Raw genomic sequence first — 21,398 nt, 5'->3', positions numbered from 1 at the left:
GCTTTCTGAAAATAGATCCAATGCTCATCCAGTTCAAGGCTTCTGTTCAGGCCATCCCCCTTGTTGGAACGCACTGACTCTTCCTCTTTCAGTGTTAACATAATGTGGTTGCCTTCCTTGCTCTCTGAGGCAGCCTTGAGTCAGCACAGCCTACAGGAAATACCTCTTTATCCGAAAGGCGCTGGTACATGCCATCTCAGGAGTTCACTGGCAATCATCAGTTCCTGTCTTCAGATATTGCCACACCGTGGTACTTCATTATTAGTTATCTCAACCTGTTCTGTGTATTTTAAGGTTTAATTTTCTTAACTGGATTTAATTCCCTTAAGAGGCTAGGATTCTAACATCTATTACTATTACACTTCTAATCCTTCAAAACAATTTTGTATTTATTAGGTACTTAATGTTTACTAACTGACAGGTGGACTGATCTCTTTTCAAAAGAAAATCAAAGATAGGTGAAATATATGAAAACTGATTGAATTCATAAACAATTGTTTACTCATCTATAACAGTAAAGCCTATTACATTAGAGTATACAATCAAAAATATCAATTCCTTTTTAAATTATCAAATGTTTTCCAAACAGGGAAGAATATACATTCTTCCATTTCTGAATAATTATAGAAGACACACGAAAACTTAGTTCTTCATTCCTGAGTTAGTTTTTCTGCTTTCTGAGCAGATAAACCCTCCTTTTTGATAGAGAGAAGTTAAAGAAGGAAGAGGGAAGAGTAGTGTGAGAGGGAAGAAGGAAGGGAAAGAGAAATAGGAAATGAGAGGAAAATAAAGAACCGGGAGAAGCTGGGTACCAGTGGCTCATGCCTGTAAGCCTAGCTACTCAAGAGGCTGAGATCTGAGGATCACAGGTCAGCCCACGCAGGAAAGGCTGTGAAACTCTTATCTCCAATAAACCACCAGAAAAACAAAAATGGTGCCGTGGCTCAAGTGGTAAAGCGTTAGCCTTGAGCTGAAGAGCTGTGGGACAGAGCTCAGGCCCAGAGTTCAAGCCCCATGACCAACTGAAAAAAAAAATAACAGGGAGGGGGAAATGAAGAAGAAATGGGTAGGGAATGAAAAGGGAAAAATATATCTTCTGATCAACTTGGTGGGAAAAGCATTTTCTAAGAAAAGATTACAGATTCCTGTTTCTGACTAAATTAGCTTTCTTCCTCTTTCCTTCATCCTCATTCAGTGACATGGCCACAACTATCTTTCTCTGACGTTACTCTGATGGTTTAATGACCAATGGCACTGCAGAGATCATTATGTCAAAGACAGTCAAACCAAGTGAGAAAGTTTACCAAAAACAAACAAACAAACAAAAAGTTTACAGATTATGGGTAGCCCAATAGCTTTTCTTGCTAAGATTTCAATAATTTTTATCTGTAAAATTATAAAGCGATGGACCTGTTACCAAAATTAACTCTAGTTTGAACAGTATGATTTTGAGTTAAAAAAATAAGCTCCCAGAAGTACACAAAAACAATAATTGCAAGCACAAAAATAAACACCCTTGATTTTTTTAAAATAGGGATTTAAAAATCCATATGCCTTTTCTAATCTATTTTCCCAATAGCTATCCATAGGCAAATAAATTCCATTTTGCTTTTGAACTCTAATCCAATTTTGGGAAATTATTACAGTTGAAAAATTTAAGTATGGCAGAACCTGTGATTGTAAATGAATGCTTATGATACCTCAGATTTTTTTAAAATTGGTCAAGAGTACTTTAATAGTTCATGTCACTAGGAAAACACATGACTCCCAGGATGATGGAAATGATAGCATACAAATTTGAGAAAGTAGTGAACGTGACAAATGGACCCCTACACTGGCGTGAACATACTCTCTTGCTCACACTAAATATCAGTCCACGTGGTAAAGAATCAAATGTTGAAACAGCACCATTATTTACTAGAAATGGCATGTCATGAGTTCAGTTTCTTTAAAAAAAAAAAAAAAGGAAGTTTAGACTAACAAAGCTTGGGTCAACAGCTGGCTTACATAAATCTGTACTTTAGGTATTACCGGGAAATTCCAGCCTCAAATCAACTCCAATCAGCAGATCTCAAGTGTTCTTTTGCTCAGAGCAAACCTTCTGAGGAAGTATATAGAATAACAGCTCCTCACAACTCAAGCTGACACCAATCACCCAAAAGTAAGACAGGCACCTGTCTAACCTGATTTCAGAACTCCTTACACATAAAACATTCATCCTACTTTCTTCCACCTAAAAATTTTTGGCAATCTTTTTTTCTGAAACTTGCTTTCTTCCAAATGTACAACTGTACCCAGTATGAATGAATTTGTTTTTTTCCCTTCCATCCCTACCTACAAGTTACATAATTCAATTTTTTTCATAATGTACATTGAATATGACTCCATTTGCTCAATCTGAATTTCTTTAACATTTATGAATAGCATTATATGTCAAAAATAGGGATAAGTAAGAGGTTTTTGAATGAATTAGAACCAAAATATTCTATGACGCCATATATTTTCACAGATAATGACTTGAACAATTTCAGAAGAGTCTTGGCTATAAAATACAACCAGGACTCTCCCTATCTTTCAAGCCACATTACCATTCCACAATTCCTCACTGCATCCTAGCTATGGTTCTTCAAGGCCTTGACCTGAAGTTCCTGCCCTTCACAGAGTCTAAGTACCCTCTGCTTTCCTCCTGATGATGATGCTTTCTTGGTCATACAAGCAGATAAACTTCTGGTTTCTTCTGATTGCAGAAGTTCCCTCCCTGGCTATTCTACCTCAAAAACATGCCTCATAGCTGGGTGTTGGTGGCTCACTCTTGTAATGCTATCTACTTAGGAGGCTCAAATCTGAGGATTATGGCTCAAAGCCAGGCCATGCAAAAAGCCCCCGAGACTCTTATCTGCAATTATACAGCAAAAAAATAGAGGTATGGCTCAAATGGTAGAGTTTCATCTTTGAGTAAAAAAGCCAAGCAAGAGCACAAGGCTTTGAGGTCAAGCCCCAGTATTGGCACACATGCTTGTGCACATATACGCATTCATATATGCATATACATATACACATGTGCACACACACACCAACATTTTCCATCCACTGATACTAATTTATTTCCTTACTTGTCACTTCTCATTTCACTCTTTTCTTTTATGTCACTTAAAATGCAAAGTCTGTTTATGAACTCATTCATGCATCAAATAATTACAAAGATTCTAAAAGACAAAGTTCTGCCCTGAGTACTTGAGATCTGATTGGCCGTGAAAAGAACAGGACCAAGTTCCCTGACTTCATGAAGCATCCATTCTAATTGTGGGGTAGAAGCCATTTCTATGGCAAATATAATTCATGAGGAAATACGTGTTAGAAGATATCAACACCTTGGAGGAAAAGAAAGATGGATAAGTTGAATAGGATCTAGAGTATCAGAATAATAAACAGAAGTATACCGCATATTAAACAGATGCAACATAGGCTTTGCAGAGAAAATAAAAGTTCAGAAAAGGATCGAAGGAAGTGACAATGTCAAAAATACAGGTGACCTGATAAAGGGACATTTTAGGCTGAGGGAATCACTTACGCCAAAAATCTAAAGCAAAAGTGTGTGTGGAACCTTTAAAAAAACAGAAAGATGATCACTGCAGTTAGAGCTGGATACGTGAGGAAGGGAGAGGAGGGGAAGGGGAAAAGAGGGGGGTAGAAGGTAGGAAGCAGAGTCAATGGTGATCACCTTCACACTTCACATAGCATCTAGTGCAGCAGTCCCCCTTTCTCTGTGGCATTGTGGTGTTCTCTGTGTGTTCAGTTATGCATGGTCAACTGTGGTTCAAAAATACTCAATGAGAGTTCCCAGAAATAAATGACTCATAACACTTCAAGCGGCAGCATGTTTTTATTGCAGCATATGATCATTGTTTTATTTCATTGTGGGATATGGTTGTTAATATCTTACTAGACCTAATTTATAAATTAACCATAATGAAAGGTTATGTTTAAGAGAAAATATCATACATAAGTCTCGGTACCATGCATAACATGAGGCCTCTACTGTCGTTCTTGGAGCAAAGCATCTATGGTTGAGTGAAGGCTATACTTTTGAGTGTCATTAAATCATTGTAGGGATAGCCGGCACGATTTCACTGATGGCTTTAAGTGTAAGTCTGCCAATTGATTGGGAGACAGACTTCAAAAAGACAATGGAAGAAAGAAATGGAAATAGGAAAAAATATGTGTTTGTTGAATGAATTAAAATATTAGTATTAAAAAACACTGAGATCCTCAAGCATGAAGTGAAAGTATCTTCATATTTGTTGGGAATTAGAAGTAGTAAAGTAATGTTACAGCTTGAAATTATTTGTGTGTGAATATGTTTCTCTTTATATGTTTATACTATACACATTAACTTCTGAATATCCACAGTTTTATCTTTGAGATAGTTGTTTCACAAGTTTCTTCTGTGCGTTCAATTATGCATTCAAAAATATTCAATGAACTTAAAGAAATAAGACATATTTAGCTCCTATCTACCCATTAAACTCTTTAGACTTCTCCCAATACAGTGATTGCCCTCCTGGGGAAAAGGGAGTTAAACACAAGTATTACTTAAAGTGATACTATTTAAAAATGTTTTTAAATTGAGTTTACTTTATCTAATGTTTAACACTAATATGCTTTCTATTTCCAGAAAAGATAAACAATAACATTTATTCTTCAAACATTATTTACTGTTTGCCTTGTATATATACACTTTAATTTTGATAAATAACCTCACATAAATTACATGTATACATTTTCAAATAATGCCATGTTCATTAATATCAAAAGATTCTAATAAAGCTACTTGTGTTTCCTGAAAAAAAAGCCCATTTCAACTCTGCTTAAATAGAGTTTTGTAGTTCTGGACTTTATTCTCACAGTCTGACAAAAAAGAAAGGTCATGGTGCCGGCCATCATTAGCTCATGCCTGAAATCCTAGCTACTCAGGAGGCTGAGATCTGAGGATATCAGTTCAAAGCCAGACCAAGCAGGGAAGTATATGAGATTCATCTCCAATTAACCACCAGAAAACTGGAAGTGGCAATGTGATTTAAGTGGTCAGGCACTAGCCTTGAGCTGAAGAGATGAGGGACAATGTCCAGGCCCAGAGTTCAAGCCCCACAACTGACAAAAAAAAGTCATGGTTTCAATTCCCATTTAAGTATGTTACTTAGAAAAGAGGAAAAGCATTTCCTACCACACATTCTTTCTCAATCCCAAGGAACTTACTTGTGAAGGCCTTAAGCATGACACAGGGTTTGAGAGTGAACCTGGAAAGCCCCGTGCAACCCATGGGGGAAAATAGGAAAGTACACATGACACATTGCCAACCGAGTAAACCAGAAAACATAGCAGGGGGTTAAAATGTCCAACAAGCCAATCTTGTTTCAAGAATTGACAGTTTTAAGGCTTGCTGAAATTTCCTCTCTCACATGCTCACAAACAACCGGAAGGACCTATCAGCCCCCTGGCACTGCACTAGAAATTTGAGCACAGCAAGGTGAGCACCAGCATGGCCCTCCTCAGATGGAGAGCTCACGCCCTTGAGGAGAGCTCTAGGTGACACCATACATAAGGAAAAGGAATAAAAAGGGAATCTTACCTTACTAGAGAACCTACTAGGGAACTACAGCAGCCCCTAATTTGTCTCCCTCTAATCACACTAGAGCAGAATAACATAGAGCTCTCTGGGGGGAAAAAATGTTCTCAATTAAACCACCTAGAGAGTAGGCCTGATGTGTACTTCTCCATTTCAAATCTTCATGTTGATCCTCAGCTATTTCTCCTGATAGATCAGTTTGGTCAACGAGCTACCAAATCACTGATCTAAGCAAATAAAAATATTCCTTTTCATCAATGGTTCTCAAATTAATGAAGGCTATAGATCTACCTTCTTTCATCCAGTCACACATACTTAACATGCCTACTATGGGCCAGGCTCTGTGTTTGGTAATTGTTTCAATTAAGGATGAATGGCCAAAAATAAATCAAAAGAGGGTAATAGATTAAAAAGTGACTTTTAGCTAGGTATTGATAGTTCATGCCCAGAATCCTAGCTACTCAGGAGTCTGAGATCTAAGGATCATGGTTCAAAGCCAGCCTGTACAGGAAAATCCACTAGATTCTTTATCTCTAACTAAGCACCACAAAAAAGCAGGAAGTGGAGCTGTGGCTCAAGTGCTAGCTTTGAGCAAAAATGCTGAAGGCCAGTGCCCTGGACTGGCAGAAAAACAAATAAAGCAAAAATAATAACTTTTAAAGAAACAGGGGATAAGAATAAAAAAATATGAACAAAGACAACAAGTAATATGAGAAAAACTTGAATGATAAAGAATCAGCATGGAAGAATATTAACATCTTTTATCTGTTTTGAAATAAATTCTTCAGGTGGTAGACATGAAATTAATTTGTTTATCGTCTATGTGCATAGAAACAGTGAAATCCACCCAAAGATACAGAGAATTATTTTATCAATGTTGATTATTGTATTCAGGGCTTTCATCATGCTAAGCATGTACACTACCACTGAGCACATTTCCAGTCAATATGTAAAATCATTAAGTGTAACTTGAAAAATGAAACGGAATAAATACGTAAACTACAAAAACTCTAAGAGAAGAGAAGGAGAAGATATGAAGTAAAGGAGACAAGATGAAAATTAAGAGCAGAGAAACACAGCCGATAGTGGTTGTACACTTTGGGCCATACTCAGTATGCTACCTATGCATGATTTGCAGGAAGTCCTGGATCTCCTCAAGCCAGCAAGTAAAGAACTTCCCTAGAAGTCTGTTCCAATGTAGTAAAGCCACTTTGATTGGTCAGTATCCATAGAACATTATTTGCTAAATATTTCTACTTTACCATTAGAAAATTCATATATATGTATTTTCCATAAGATTCACAAGGCAGCAAGAATACCTCAGCTCTACCTTATTTCCTCCAAGATCAGAGCTTTTATCAGCTAAGGAGCTATTGTTAAGTACATGGGAATAATATTTCCTAGGTTTGATTTGTAGCTTTGCCACTTAGGTACAGGGCTTTGTCTCAGTTTCTTATGAAATGAGAATAGTAATAATGACTCAGTGAATTTTTTGTGAGTATTTGATGTTACGAAAGTATGAAAGAACTTTGGCATATTAAATAATTACTATAAGGGCTTTTATATGAAGTATGAATTTCTGGGAAACTATGTCTGTCATTGCAATCAAACACATTCCATTTCCTCACCCTAACTTGCTTTTTGTTCCCTTCATTTTTAATGGCCAAATTCCTACCAACTTACAAAGTTCAGATAAAAATATTGTATTCATCACAAAACTTCTGTTGTTTTAGCTTCTAGAACAGCCACTTCCCTCCTCTGAACACTATTATTATATTGTTTAGACCATTGGTCAAATCAGTTATTATTTAAAATTGTAATTTTGTGTACATGTTTTACATGAATTTCTGGGCTATAAACTCATTTAGAAGAATACTACTCTACAGAAACATAATTAAGAGCCCTATAATATTCTACTAGTCACATAAAGCTAAATAACAAACAAAATTAATGTTAATAACTTTATTTCACCTAATATGACTAAGGTATAAACTAAGGTATTACTAGGCAATCAATGTAAACAAATATATCTGTAGATATATAAATGTATATGTGTATATATATATATATATATGTTTGTATATATTTCTACCATTTTTTAAAATCTGTGAGAATCTGACACTGCATATTATATTTCATTTCAATCCATTATGTTATTAACATTTATTGATAGTCCCATGTGGACAATAACTACCATTCCTAAAAATGCAGAATTAAACTATAAATTATTCTCTAAAACTGTATTTATCATAATGCCTAGTATATACATTTCCTATTTCAGAAGCTCAAATGATCTTTTATTAATAACATATTATTGATTTACTTAAAATCAGCACAAAATTTATGTATTAAAAAACATGTTTTTTCTACTTACAACACAAAAAGTAAAAGCTTGCAAAATAATTTTATATTTCTTTAAAGAATAAGATGTTTGTTTGTCCTAGGTAATACCAAAAGGATTTGTGTTATATTTCTCATTAAGAATAAAGTTGAGATAAATCCTGGATAGAAATTTTATATATAGCAATAAAATATGCTAATTTTTATGTTTAATTGTTTGAGACAGTACTTTAAAACTACTTTCTGATTGTAAGTAAGGTTATTCCATAGGAGTATCAGCTCATAAAACAAGCCCACAGGATTTATTAAGGATCAATGAGAAGAGTTGATATTCAATATGATTTTTTCCTATGTTCTGAAAAGCATTCAATACTTCCACCAACATGTTTTCATTCATTCAGATTTAGCTACAGAAAAGGAATGACAGTATTTTTACAGTTATTCACAACATACTGTGTGGAACAGATCAATTGAAATTGCTCTCATTATAAAAACTAATGTGAACTGAAGAAGATGGCCTAATATATGCTCTGCCATTCTAAAATTGGCTCAAAAGGCTCCTTATTCAATTTATTATTACCTAAGCTCCTGACTTTATATATCAATTAGCAACGACAGGTGACTATTGTGGAGAAAGAAAAAAAATGAACAAAATGAGGTAATCTGGAAAGTACAATCACTCACCTTTGGCAATCTCAGTGGTAATTTGCAGATCGGCAACTGACAATAGTCTCCCTGAAGTACAGGAGATGGGTCCAAGTCGGGGACTATCTTTTCTCTAGGTACTTTGTAAACTACAATGGTGCCCTTGTAATGAGGACAGCTGTAGTTCCCAAATGCATCCACCTCTTTGATTTGGAGTTCCAGCCTGGGTCTTCTTTGTAAGTGAAAAATAAGTTTGAATTCTTTTCCATAATCTCCCCCATTGCCTAAATAGAGGCAAAAACACATTTGTTACCATTGAAGTATACCATGTTTCCTTTGATATATGTTAGTCTAAAAATAAGGATTCAAAGCAGGATTACTTCAGTTTTTTGAGTGAATGTCAGGTATCCATTATCCTCACCTACCTTGACAAAGCAGCAGTGAGCTAAGACGGCAGAGAACTAGGAAGATTTCTCACCTCAGCTTTAACTGAGCCATGTGCTCTCCTTCTAAAGGGTTTGATATTCTTTTCTTTCTCTGTTCTGGTACCAGAAGAAACCACTGAAAACATTCACCTTTTTCAACACTTAGAAACTATCTTCACCCTTTGGTAATGATGTTTTTCTCATTCTCCTAATTGCTAATATCATGTTGTACATTATCAGGAGCTCACAGGGCACACTAATACTGAACTCTCCTATAACACATGGATATTAAAGTTTCAATGAAAACTCATTAAATTTAAATAGTACTGAAAGGCCAATTCCTCAGTCACTTTAACCACAGTTGACAATGCCCAGTAGCTACAGTAGTCTAGTGGCTACCCTTTTGAATAGCCCAGAAAAAAAAAAAAAACATTTTTCCACTGCAGCAGAAATGGCTGGAGCTGTTCTCAAACTTCCATGTCAAATAACTAAGAAAGGGCTGAGAATGGGGCTTAGTGGTAGAGTAAGCATGCATGAAACCCTGGGTTCAATTCCTCAGTACCACATACACAGAAAAAGTCAGAAGTGGCACTGTGGCTCAAGTGGTAGAGTGTTAGCCTTGAGCAAAAGAGGCTCAGAGACAGTGCCCAGGTCCTGAGTTCAAGCCTCAGGACTGGGAAAAAAAAATTCCTAAGAAAATGTGGTGGATAGCTCCTTAAACAATGATACATAGAGGGATGTTTTCAATTCATTACTGAAAATACTGAAGCCTTTGTAAAAACAAGCTTTCATCTCTGCAGTTCTTCCTATGACAGGATCTTCTTTTAAAACAAGTTTTTTATTGTGAAAATACTGTACAGAGGGGTTACAGTTACATGAGAGAGGTAATGAGTACATTTATCAAGCATTGTTGCTCCTCCTTTGTTTTTCCCCTACTATTGCTTTGCTTCTCTCCCACCTCCTCAACTACGCTCACCCGCACCACCACCCCCCTCCCCCACGGTATAACCTGTTTTCATTGTGTTTGATGTTGGTATAATTTGGGGAGGGGAAGGGAAAAAACAAATTGTTTAAATAGTGATACAGGTTGACCCATTGCAACAATGAGGTGTACAAGACACTATGTTGAAAAATGAACTTTATGACAGGATCTTTTGCCCTGGTATTACAACAGTAGAAAAAGCATCACTGTTTTCTAAAACAGATATATCTATATTATTCCTTAATTATGCACTGGTGGCTCATGCCTGTAACCCTAGCTACTCAGGAGGCTGAGATCTGAGGATCATGATTTGAAGACAGCCCAGACAGGAAAGATCTAGAGATTCCTATTTCCAAGTTATCACAGAAAAATCCTGAAGTAGAGCTGTGGTTCAAGTGGTAGAGTGCTAGCTTTGGGTAAAAGGAGGTCAAGGATTGCACCTAGGCCCAGAATTCAAGCCTCAGAAGCAGTGAGAGAGACAGACAGACAGAGAAAAAGAGAGAGACAGAGAGAGAGAGACAGAGAGACAGAGAGAGCGACAGAGACAGAGGGAGAGGGAGAGGAAGGGAGGGACGGAGGAAGGGAAAGGAAAGGAAAGAGAAGCAATAATGTAGAATACAGTAATCTATGTTCAATAAAGGTCTGGATTCACACCCATTGTCTATCATTTGTCTATACTGTAATATTTATCTGGTTCTTTCATACTTAATAGCTTTTTGAAATCTTACCTTATTTATCATAAATCAAGATAAATAACTTTCATCTCTTAAGAATGCCAACCAAAATGAAATGATTGTCATGGGGTCTGCTACATATTAAATGCTACAAAAATGATAGCAATGACAGCGAATAATATGAATGTTGAATTATTTAAAAAGAAATGTCATTATGAAGCTTTATTATTTGATTAAAACTTACTTCTGCTTCGGTAGGATATTGTAAAATTGATTATCTAATTCTAACTCTCATGAAAACTTTTTGTTTTGCCCAGTGAGAGGAAAGAACAGTGTGGTGTGGTGTGGTGGTGGTGTGTGTGTGTGTGTGTGTGTGTGTGTGTGTGTGTGTTTCTTTCTTGTGTATGCACACATGTACTTGCATGCAAGAGAGAGAGATTAAGACTTTTATTCTAATAAATTTTATTTGGTATTAAACTTCTCCCTTTTCTTAAAAAGGTATTCCCTGCCAGACACACAGTCTTATAAGGAATAGTTTATAGATAGAAAACAAGAATTGAAACAATGTCATATTTACATCCAAATACAGACTTTATAAACCTCTTATTGCCAATTTAAAAAAAATAATATCTAAAATGTAGATCTAAAAGTCACATTGACATACACAATAAGAATTAATCATTGATGACTTACAAGTAAGAAATAACATGATATCACTGTTATAAACAGAAAACGATATATACATTTTAAAACTGTAGTTTTATTGCTGCTAAAAAGTGACATTATATAATTGAGGATCCCTGGTCCCTGGAAAAAAGAGATAATTAGTATAAAGAAATTGTGCTACTGGAGTTTTCAATTTTACTGACATATCAGAGGAGAAGTAAGTCACGGTTATTTCTACTCACAAGACTGTAGGCAGAAACACTAATGGTGAACCTACGATTAAATGAACAAGTAAAAAACTGCATCTGTGGTAAGGAGCAAAAAAGGAACAGTGCCAGTCTGTAACAGAATAAGGTATGACCCAAGCACAAGCAGAGGGAAGGCTTTCTCTCAACATGATCATTAAGGTATCTGAAGATAAGAGCACAAGAGAATTGGAAGTAGAGGGGAGGAACGGAGATAGAAGAAATGGAAAGAGAACCTTGCATAGAACTTCAGGCTTCCTCTCCTCGAGATTCATAGAGACTGTCCCAGGCTCTGACGGAAGAACAGTGTTATTTTTTTCTAAGTCTTGTTCTTCTTAAGTAGAGAGGACTCTAGGTCTGAGCATTGGTCTCTAGAAAAAGCAAAGTAGAAAGAATCTGGGCATCCTGCCTGACTTTCTTTAAGTGAAAATGATCTCTTCTCTACACCTTCCATGGGAATTGAACACATATGCCATCTGTCGTCAGGCAGTCTTAATTTAGCCTGGGCTCCTCATCTCCATGAGAGACAATGGTACACTCAGTTCCACTGTCTATTAGAAGAACAGTAACTGGCTCTTGTTTAGGGCAGTAGGTAAACACAGCTGCTGTTCAAAGTATTACAGGAAAATCATTTGCATCATTTGTTTGGGTAGGGCACTTCTGGTTTTTGATTCTATCATCAGAGAGATTTCCCCAAGATAGACACTGTGTTTTCTGCTCCAGAAGCCAAGTAGGAAGGGAATCTCTTCCACCCTTCCTTCCTTGCCTTCCTTCCTTTCCCTTCCCTCTTCCTTCTCTGACATCCTCATTAAATCCTGTCAGGGGCTCAGATAACTGAGACCCTGTATTTGAAAGTGGATGATATGTTTCAAAATGAGATACTATGGATCTCACTTATTACTGTGATAATATAAAAATGACTAATATTGGTTTCAATCCTCATTGTCTCCTTTAAGCAACCTTGAGCCACTGGGATTTTGAGTTATTTCCTAAATCAGAGAGAAAATAGCTGTTAAATTTAATAGTACACATACAAACACACACACATGCACACACATATACATACATACATACATACATACATACATACATACATACATGCATGCATACATACAAAGTCAAGTGTGAAGCAGGCTCTTGGGCCAAAAACCCCCATAAAACCCATTCATTAATTTTTCCTCCATTAATTTTTCCTCCTATACCACCTCAGAAAAGGAATTAGAGAGGGAAAGAACTCAAAGACAAAGAAATGCTCTAATAGTAACTTCTTTGCTCTCCCTCCTACCATCTCTTTTTCTCCGTGTTCTTTTTTTCCCCCCAATCCTGGGGCTTGAACTCAGGGCCTGGACACCATCCCTGAAGGCTAGCACACACTTGAGTCACAGCGCCACTTCTGGCTTTTTCTGTATATGTGGTACTGAGGAATTGAACCCAGGGCTTCAAGAATGCTAGGTAAGTCTTTCCACTTCCTAACAAACAAATTTGGTTTCCCTTATTTGCAATAATTAGTATACATATAGGATAATTTTGTCAGATGAGCTGAAAAGCTCAAGAACCTTGTACAAATGACCATATAAGATGATGCTAAGTGAAATGAACCCCAAGATAGGGACACAAGAAGTCTGACTTCATTGTTATTGTTTTAAATGTACCATGTGATTTTATTTTTTGTTGTTGTTTGCTTTGTATGTTCTTTTCCCTATGGCATATCCCCGTTGTCACTGTACTTGGTTTTGGTACCCTGCATCTCATATATACATTTGACTAATCTGGGGAGGGGAAGGGGAATAACAAAACGCTGAAACCAGGACATAGGATGACCCATTGCAACAAGGATATCCACTGGACTGTATATTGGAAATGCACTTTACAACTTCAGGAGGAGGTGAGGGGTAGGGGATGGGGTGGGGAGGAGTGTGGGAGGTGGGGGAGGGAAGGGATAGTGGGATGACAACAAGGAAAGGAAGGGGTAACAATGATTGACAGGTAATGTACTCATTGCCTTATTCATGTAACTGTAATTCCTCTGTACAGCATCTTTACAATAAAATAAATTAAAAATAATTATCACTAAAGGAAAAAAAAAGAATGCTAGGCAAGCACTTTACCACTAAGCCACTTTCCCAGCACTTCTGCTTGTTCTTTACCTTCCTTTACTTTGTCTTTAACTCTCTTCTTGTATCTCCCATACCTCATCTATGCTCTATCATCTCCCACTTCCTTCTATCATGTGTCATAGCCATTATCCTGACTGCATCCTTGAGTATTGTCATATAAGCCCAGCCACACTAGAGGCAGAGACAGGAGGATTATTGTCTGAGGTTGGCCCCCGGAGTAAGGGGTGGGGTAAAATAAGATTTCCATTTTTCTGAAAAATATAAATGAGGCAAAAAAAAGGATGAGAGTAAGTTTCAAGTTGTAGAGAACTTGTCTAGCAGGTGAAAATTCTCAAGTTCAAACCCTACCACAGAAGGAAGAAAGAGAGAGAGAGAGAAGGAAAAAGAAAGAGAAAGAAATAAAGAAAGAAGGAAAGAAGAGAAAAGAAAGGTTAAAATTTTATGTCAAATATTGCAAGTCAGGAATTATCTGATATATGCACATATTGTATGTTTCTGCTTAATATACCCATGGGGCTAAGAATGGAATCAAGGAACACATAGATGGCTTGTACATTAAACTGGAAAGGGATTTCCTTAGCTTCAACTCAGGGTGTGATCATGGAGACCATTCTAAAAGAACATCACTCACTACTTTCCCAGAGGACAGTATATATCCACACAATATGGGGAAAAAAGAGAGAGACTGTAGGGAATGAAATTAAGATATCATTAATGTATCTTTTTCACTTCCTATTTTTTCCCTGAAGTTTCTTCTTCATTCTCTAAGTCAAAGATTCCTTCAGTGACACAAGTTTCAGGAACTCCTTCTAAAGTGGGTGGCTTCTAGCCCACAGGGTCATAGGAAACAAAAGAGATGTCTTCATACTTACTCGAACCAAATATGTTTCCAGTAAACCTTAGGAGCAGTTGTTCTCCTTCTCTTACTTGGAAATGGCGAGATGACTCTGAAAGTCCCCCGAACCCTTCCAGGCGCAAGTTCTTAAGTGTGCAGTTTAAATCTTTAAAAGGCACCACCAAAATGACTATTCTACGTGGCCTGTCCTTCTGGTGAGACAGTACCACACAGGCAGTGGTGCTGAGAGAGGCTTCCTCTAACGACTTCACAAAAGAAACCAAGTAGCTATTGTCCACAATAGAAGAGAGGTGAAGCACAATAAACCTGCAGGGAAGGAAAGAAGCAAGATCTGAGGGGAATGCTGCCTCAGAAATATTGTTGATTGCTAGTCATGCCCAAGCAAAGAGTCATCATCTTCCAAGCTTTGTTTTTGTTTTTTGACAGTCCTGGGGCTTGAACTCAAGGCCTAGGTGCTGTCCCTAAGCCTTGTTATGCTCAAGTCTAGAGTCTACCACCTGAGCCATAGCACCAACTTCTCTGCTTTTTCTGAGTAGTTTACTAGAGACAAGAATCTCACCAACTTTATTGCCCAGGCTGGCTTTGAACTGTGATCCTTAGATCTCAGCCTAGTGAGTAGCAAGGATTATAGGCATGACTCATTGGTGTCTGGCCTCAAGCTTTCTTTCAAAGACAGTATACTGATGACCAGCTTGGATTTATATTCATGAAAAGCATTGGTGACATGCTTGGCCATTATAAAACCAGCTCAGATCAAACTAAATTCTGAAAGACATTCTTAAACTAATCACATAGTCTGGGCTCAGCTCTAGAAATACGTCAGCCCATTTTTTTTGTTGTTAACATGTAATCCTAGAAACACCATTTGTGGGAAGTACCCTCTTTGGTGTATTATTTATTTAGTCTTGTGCATTTTTTTCTGTACCTTTTCTGTGATTGGATAGGTTTAGATACAAAAGGATTCTCAGCTTGTAATTGTTACTTATAATTCATTTGCAATTGTTTTATTTTTAATTAAAATTTTCTTGTAAAGGTGATGTACAGAGGGGTTTCAGTCACATAAGTCAGGTAATGAGTACATTTCCTTTTCAACACTGTCACCCATTTCCTCATTCTCTCCCAGTTTTCCCCTCCTGTCCCCCATCCCACCTGCAAGTTGTATAGTTCATGTAATTGCAATTACAATGACTAAATACAATAACATGATGTACATAGGTTGATATGACTTCACTATGATGGTCACACAGTTACGAGGTTTCTATTATTCAATCATTAATCAGAGCTTGGCTCTGCTTATTTTAACTAGCATCACTAAAGTACTACTTAAAAAATGACAGAAGAGCGGGGTGCTGGTGGCTCACACCTGAAATCCTAGCTACTCAGGAAGCTGAGATCTGAGGATCAAGGTTCAAAGCCAGCCAGGCCAGGAAAGTGAGACTCATATCTCCAATAAACCACTCAGAAAACCAGAAATGGTGATGTGGCTCAAGTGGTAGTGTGCTCACCTTGAGCTGAAGAGCTGAGGGACAGCATTTAGGCCTAGAGTTCAAGCCCCGCAACCAACCAAAAAAAAATGACAGAAGAGAAAGATGTTCATGAGAATCCATTTATATCCAGTGGGATTCAGAATACATACCATAATTAAATGTGGACTGAAATATTCATCTGTACCTCTGTATGGTAAGGATTTTTATGATGGATCTTGCTATGGGCTGAATGACATCCCGTCACCAAACTCATATCCTAAAATGCTAACCCCCTGTAACTTAAAATGTAAAGTTATATGGAGAGAGGGTGTTAACCAAGGTGATGACATTGAGTCAAGGTCATTAGAGTGGGCTCAAATTGATTAAGACTAGTGTCATACAATGGGGGACTTTCAACCTGAAGGAATCCATACAGTGAGAACAGCATCTGAACATAGTGCCCATCTACTAACCAAAGAGATGCTGTTACATGTCCTCCCTTCACAGTTCCTAGGAGCAGCATAGCTCATTCACACCCTGCTTTGAGGTTCCGGTGTGCAGAACTGTGAAAGAATACATTTATTTTGTCAAGCCACTCAGTTTGTGATATTTTGTTAAAATAGCTCTAGCAAATTAATAGAGACTTCTACCACCTCCTCCCCTCCACCCCCGCACCCCCCGGGGCCAGGGGCAGGTTCTCTTAGAGGAGGTCTTAATCCACACTATCCCATCTGGTACTTCAGAGCTCCCCTGAGGTACCAAGTTGGGGAAAAGCTTCAGCCCAAATCAGAACTTTCCTATCTTCTTCCCTGACTTTATTTGTTTCTTTTGTTGCCTTCCACATCCACCTGGGCAGCCACTCTTGATAAAATCACTTAAGTCTCATCTCAGACTTAAGTTTCTGCAGAACTTGATCAAAATACTAATAGAGGCAACATTTTCATTTCAAAATGAAGGCTATCTTTAGACATGTGATTGCCTGTCTTCATGCGTGTCTACTCCTCGCAAACCTGAAAACTCTCTTCATAATGGGCTGTCTAGAAAACATGGAAATGAGAAAGCAAAATGAGGCTACTGAAATAACAAATTCACTTTAGATATACAAAGTTATGAGATGAGCATAATATAAACAGCTAATTACTATCCTCATGGAATTTCAAAAAGGAAGGTGCTATTCTAAAACTATTTTTTGGAGTTAGAAAATAGCATGTAAAAATAAGTCTACATTACTAGTGCTTTCCAAAAATACTTGTTAAACTATCACGTGCAAACTTATAAATGGCCTATTGACATCAATTGTGGCTTGCATTTTAAGTATATCCTAAGAGACAATATATATTCTTAGTTGAGGAACAAAAATGAAATCATGTGATTTCAGCTCTAGGCATCAACTACGGGTTATCAGGAAAAAAACTCTGAGTGTTTACTGTTGTCTTACCTCTCTAAATGTTCACAGAGTTCGAATGAAACCAAGCCATTCTGGGTGGTTCTCACCACAACATCATCAAATCCAAACCAACAACTGTCCCGACTTCTAAATCCCAGTAACCTCAAGGTTTCACAGGCATTATTCCCAGGTTTTCTGACAGAAGCACTTTTGGTCCTACAAAGGGGTAAGGGAAAAGAAACAGATAAAAATGTACATAGCATATTGCACCCTTTTTTTGAATTAGGCACTTTCCAATAACCAATTCATTAAGTATATAATATGTGCTTGTAATTATTTCAGCTAAGCAATACTGGCTTCTTTTGCCTATAGAAGCACAAACTGGGTAATAGAGCTTTACCATATTACAATATAAGGTATAGTACCTGAAGGAAGCTATAGAGTAATTTGGGGAAAGAAGCTATGTGTTCAGGAAGTGAAGCAAAAATACTGGCATTTAATGTGTGGTTGTTGGGTTATTAACACTGATAGGGTAAAATTAACTTTTGAAAGTTAGTTTATGACACAGGCAGACTGACAGACAGACACACAGACAGACAGACAGACAGACAGACAGATAGATAGATAACTAGATAGATAGATAAAAGATAGATAGATAGATAGATAGATAGATAGATAGATAGATAGATAGATAGAGATAGAGATATACTCATGCTGAATCAGAATCTTGGTCATTTACTAGAAACTGACAATCATTTGTAATGTTTTGTTTTCTAATAGTTATTCACTTTTTCTGTTAACAGCCTTTTTTATTTTAGTGGCAACTTATAGTCTTTCAAATATAATGTGATTGCTACTCACAGATCTGGGGAAAAATAGAAACTGAACTTGAATAGTGACTCCAGTCATCTGGTATCCATTAGTGCTGTTCACCAAAATATCCAATATCCTATTGTTCTGACTACATCATAGTGATGGACGCCCTGACCCTTATGGCTGAGTAGGACTGTGTGACTAGTTCTGATGGATGAGTTAGGAATTCATGAAAGATATGTACCTTTAAGGCATTCAATTCCTCACGGATCAACTAAAGTTCTTTCCTCTGTGACCATGACAACAACCAAGTCAAGGTTGTTCTACCTTCTTTAGTCCTGGAGGCAGAACATGTAAGAAGCACCCTACTTTGATGCCATAAGATATTGTGGGGTATAAAGGCTGTTGTTAGATGCCCTTGAAATTCAGGAGACCAAATATCATCTCATAGCCCGATCTACACTGCTTCTTTTTGGGGGTCCGTGAAATATTCCCTTATAGATTTCTAATAGATTTGGACTGAGATTCAAGCCCTTGGTGTTTATTCATATGTATAAGGCAGAGAGCCTTCCTCTTTTCTATTGAACTTGAAGATGTGAAGATGTAGTATAGCCATATTACTCACACAAGGGTAAACATGTCAGAGAAATCAGATAAGGAAGAAAAGATAGATTCTTTCTGATTTAAAGATATTTCTACAGGTAAATAGATGCTGGATTTTCTATTTACCTGAACCAAAGAATCCAATTTTTTTGCTTAACTTTTTTGTTTTCTTCTCTGTCACTTTTAAGGAGTTCTTAATGATATAAAAATCAAATTTAGAGTTTAATATCAAACCAAATAATTTCATAGTATGCCTGAAACATTTCATCCAACTTAGGCCCTTTAAATGTATTATTGAGAAACTTTGACAACTAGTGTTGTTTAGAAATTAAATTGTTAGGAGTCCAATATGACAATATTATTATGTCATGGAAGTTCTTCAAATTACAGCAATCTTGATTTTTTAAAAAAAAAATTGTCTCGTCAAGCCAGGCATCAGGGGCTCATGACTATAATTCTAACTACTCAGAAGACTAACCTCTGAGGATCACAGATTGAAATCAGCCTGGACAGGAAAAGTCCTTGAGACACTTTGATCTCCAATTAACCACCAAAAAGCTGAAGTGGAGCTTTGGCTCAAGTGGCTAGCCGTGAGCAAATAAAAACAGCTCAGGGATAGCACTTAGGCGGTGAGTTCAAACCTCAGGGGTACTGGGACCAAGAAAAAAAAAGTCAATTCAGGAGTGGTCAAATTTTGCTTGAAAAGTATCATTCTCTGTTCACATACTGGTTAAAATATTTCTCTAACTTTATCTGTATAAAATTAATGTGCTCCATAATTTGGCATGCAATCATATCATCAAAATTCCCATATTTTACTTTCAGGACGTTTTTCTTTGTGGTATGCATAATGCATAGACATTTACATATAAATGTCGTTAACATTAGGATTAACATTTTTTTCAGAAAACTATAATTTAGTCATTAAACTACTGATTCTAAATGGCATTGCTGCATTCCAAAAATTAAAAATCATCCCATTAAGTTATTCACATTGACAATAGTGCTATTTTAAAATAGAAATGTAGATTGGAGAAAAACAAAGTATAAGAAGTCAAATTGCCTAGAGCCAAAGACTATAATAGTCTGATGAATTTCCAGTTGCCTTTTTTTCCTGCAGAGTTTTTAATTTGGTTTGTAAAGTGGGGACCATATACTGTGTCAAATTATGCACCCTAAATTTAACACTGTTTGCCAATGTAGAGACATTTGAATATCAATTCAAAGGGCGTTCATTCTCATTACACAACTGAGAAAATGTTCTTTCCTGATTCAGTTATGCTTGTTGGGTTATGGGCTTGTGAATGTTGGTACTTTACACAATCCAGCGTGTTATTAGTCCCTGCTACAACCTTCCCACACTGCATTATCTAAGAAGTCCCTCTCCATGCATGGTCCCTATTCTCGCATCCACTGCTGGAGTTTGCCTGACTGATGGTTCAATCTGAGCAGCCCTCTGGATCTGATACCATATTACTCCATTGGTGGTGTTGGCCAGCATTTGCCACTATTTCAACAGTAGTGTTTCCAGGTGTAGAGAGGAAATAGAAAACTCTCTCTTCACTCTTCTGCTTAGGTGTAATACCATTGTTATATACTAAGTTTGAGCTTCCAATGACACACTACATTCATTAATACTCTCATCCTGGACCCCAAATTCATATATAGTCATTTTCCCAGAGAAATACCCACAATGCTAGAACAGTCCCATATTTTGTTCTTCTTGATGCACACAGGTACCTCCTTGTTTATGCTACCACTTTGTCCATGGCTGAAATGATAGATCATCTGCCTAGCAAGCTGAGGACCCTGAATTCAAACCTCAGTACCATCAAGAAGATTAAAGTAATCAAAGTTATAGTAATGGGAAGGTCAATAATACACACTAAACATAATGAACTTATTCCAATTACAGCACTTAGAGTATTTGGAATTACAATTATCAAGGAATCTTAATATATATATATATATATGATATGTATGGTATAAATACAGATTATATATGTGCATATATAAATACATAATATGCATAAACCTATATGTTTATATATAAATTATATACATATAAGTCTGATAATTAATTGTAGGGCAGAATCTGTTTTTAGGACTGTTTTACTGCATAAATAATCATGGTATAGGTACTTTAAGTGGTATTTTGGGGAGCAAATAAGTCTCAATTTATTAGACTACTAATCGAGAACTCAAAATAATTTGAGTTGAGAATTCCAAAATATTTATGCCAAATATATGGAGTATGGATTAATTAAATTGTTGGCTAGAATATGTGCATGTATGATGTTTATAGCAAAAGCACACATATAATTGTTTATAGCAAAAGCATACATATAATTGGATAATGCTTATATATGTCTAGTTCTCTTTTAGCTATTTTTTCACTAGAGAAAGCTTGATTTACATTCTCAAGCCATAACCCAACATCCTACTGTTGCCAGTTTCTTAAACTGCAAATATCAGGAAAGAAGAAATAATCCACATATCATTTTAAGCCTCTTAACTGCAAACCTTGAAAATGATAATTACAGAGATTTTTGA

General features: G+C 36.7%; 1 protein-coding gene across 1 annotated transcript in view; it reads right to left on the bottom strand.

Annotated features, from left to right (window-relative positions):
- Dthd1 (death domain containing 1) overlaps positions 1 to 21,398 on the bottom strand; it is a 46,038-nt gene that overhangs the window by 12,891 nt on the left and 11,749 nt on the right. Inside the window, exons 6-8 of the mRNA XM_042678364.1 lie at positions 17,481 to 17,645; positions 14,593 to 14,882; positions 8,651 to 8,895 (exon numbers count right to left, since the gene is read on the bottom strand). Of these exons, the coding sequence (XP_042534298.1) occupies positions 8,651 to 8,895; positions 14,593 to 14,882; positions 17,481 to 17,645 (700 nt within the window). The remainder of the gene's footprint in view (positions 1 to 8,650; positions 8,896 to 14,592; positions 14,883 to 17,480; positions 17,646 to 21,398) is intronic.

Source organism: Dipodomys spectabilis, unplaced genomic scaffold (genome assembly GCF_019054845.1).
Source record: "Dipodomys spectabilis isolate Male_0828 unplaced genomic scaffold, ASM1905484v1 ptg000043l, whole genome shotgun sequence".
NCBI classification, from domain to species: domain Eukaryota; kingdom Metazoa; phylum Chordata; class Mammalia; order Rodentia; family Heteromyidae; genus Dipodomys; species Dipodomys spectabilis.
Note: the sequence above shows the minus strand (reverse complement) of the source record. Positions and strands in the feature narration are given on the sequence as shown.